Consider the following 1,496-nt stretch of genomic DNA (forward strand, 5'->3'; position numbering starts at 1 on the left):
ATATATATATATATATACATACATATACATATACATATACATATACATATACATTTTCCCTAGTTATAAGTTCCTTGCCTGAACCAGTCCATGCTGGTAACAAAACCTTTCTGGTGACCAGTCACTCTGTACAACAGTCAACGTTTTACCACACTACAAATCAAAATGTTACAAAGGATTCATCTATTCTACACCGACATCCATACACTAATATATGTTTTGTTGCCTGAGGGCTGAACAAAAGAAACTGAACAGATTCCAAAACAGAGGATGGACGAATTTCCCACTGTGGATTTTGTATCATGATAGTGAGTTCCAGCTGTTGTCCACAGGGCACTGTTAGAAGTCCCGCCAAGATACACACTTCTCCACATCATGACGTAGGTGGTTCAGAAAGCTGCACCATCAATTTACACTTTTTGGCAAAGCCTATTGACGGTCTGTATTGTCCACAGGAAGCAGAAATGACACTTCACACATGAGCCACATATGGATTATTGAAGCATTACAATGCCTTTAACTTAACTTACATCAGAATATTTGAAGAGCTCCTGAAGGTTTATCCCCTCCGTATTGAGAATCTGCTCCTTCTCCCCATGCTTGTCGGTGGCTTCATTAAGGAGACATCGAGCTATTCCCTTTGTCTCATGAATAACAACATTGCGTGATAATGTCACCACGAGAGACGAGATATCAAAGTGAACCTTCATTAATGGCAGTTTCACAGTGACCTGCAAGAAGAATACAGCCATAATATATATAAAATAGGATTTTCATGCTCATCGTAATATACTTTTCTTGGAATTCATTTTAGGGACATACAAAGTTATTCACCATTCACCACTGGGTTATAGTGCCGCATACAGGGGGGGTTCCAAACCAGCAAACGTTAAAAAAAAATGTAGGCCTGCCCAGAATAACCCCTACCAGCGTGCTTCAGTCTTGTAGCAAAGCAGCACCAAGAGCAGGATTATTAATACAAGAAAAAGATTTAGATGCACAAAGCAAGTCTTTTCGGACCTCCAAAATCATTCCAGCAGAGGGGTGGACAAGACGGCTAAACAAATACTAACAGTCCCAAGACAACAACAAAAAAAAGCCCAGTACTGTGTATATGGAATAATGCTTGCAAATGGTGACTTAAAAGGTCAGAGCATTTGCCTGACCATGCAGACCAATGAGAAGTGCATCTTAGCAATTAGTGCTTCTCATTGGTCAGCATGGTCAGGTGAACAGTGCTTCTCATTGGTCAGCATGGTTAGGTGAACAGTGCAAGAAGTGATCTCATTGGTCAGCATGGTTAGGTGAACAGTGCAAGAAGTGCTCTCATTGGTCAGCATGGTCAGGTGAAAAGTGCAAGAAGCACTTCTCACTGGTCAGCGTGGTCAGGCGACAGCTGCTCTGGCCAATGAGTGCTCGCCATTTGCAAGCATTATTCAATATACACAGTACCGAGCTGCAAGGCCATGTATGTTGTACGGAATATACCCCGGCTG

The 1,496-nt window shown here is 41.7% G+C and overlaps 1 protein-coding gene across 1 annotated transcript in view; it reads right to left on the reverse strand.

The window, feature by feature from the left end:
* POLR1A (RNA polymerase I subunit A) overlaps positions 1–1,496 on the reverse strand; it is an 89,069-nt gene that overhangs the window by 11,957 nt on the left and 75,616 nt on the right. The window contains exon 32 of the mRNA XM_018571462.1: positions 531–731. Within this exon, the coding sequence (XP_018426964.1) occupies positions 531–731 (201 nt within the window). The remainder of the gene's footprint in view (positions 1–530; positions 732–1,496) is intronic.

This window comes from Nanorana parkeri, unplaced genomic scaffold, assembly GCF_000935625.1.
Source record: "Nanorana parkeri isolate BGI_ZX_2015 unplaced genomic scaffold, ASM93562v1 scaffold1762, whole genome shotgun sequence".
Taxonomy (NCBI): domain Eukaryota; kingdom Metazoa; phylum Chordata; class Amphibia; order Anura; family Dicroglossidae; genus Nanorana; species Nanorana parkeri.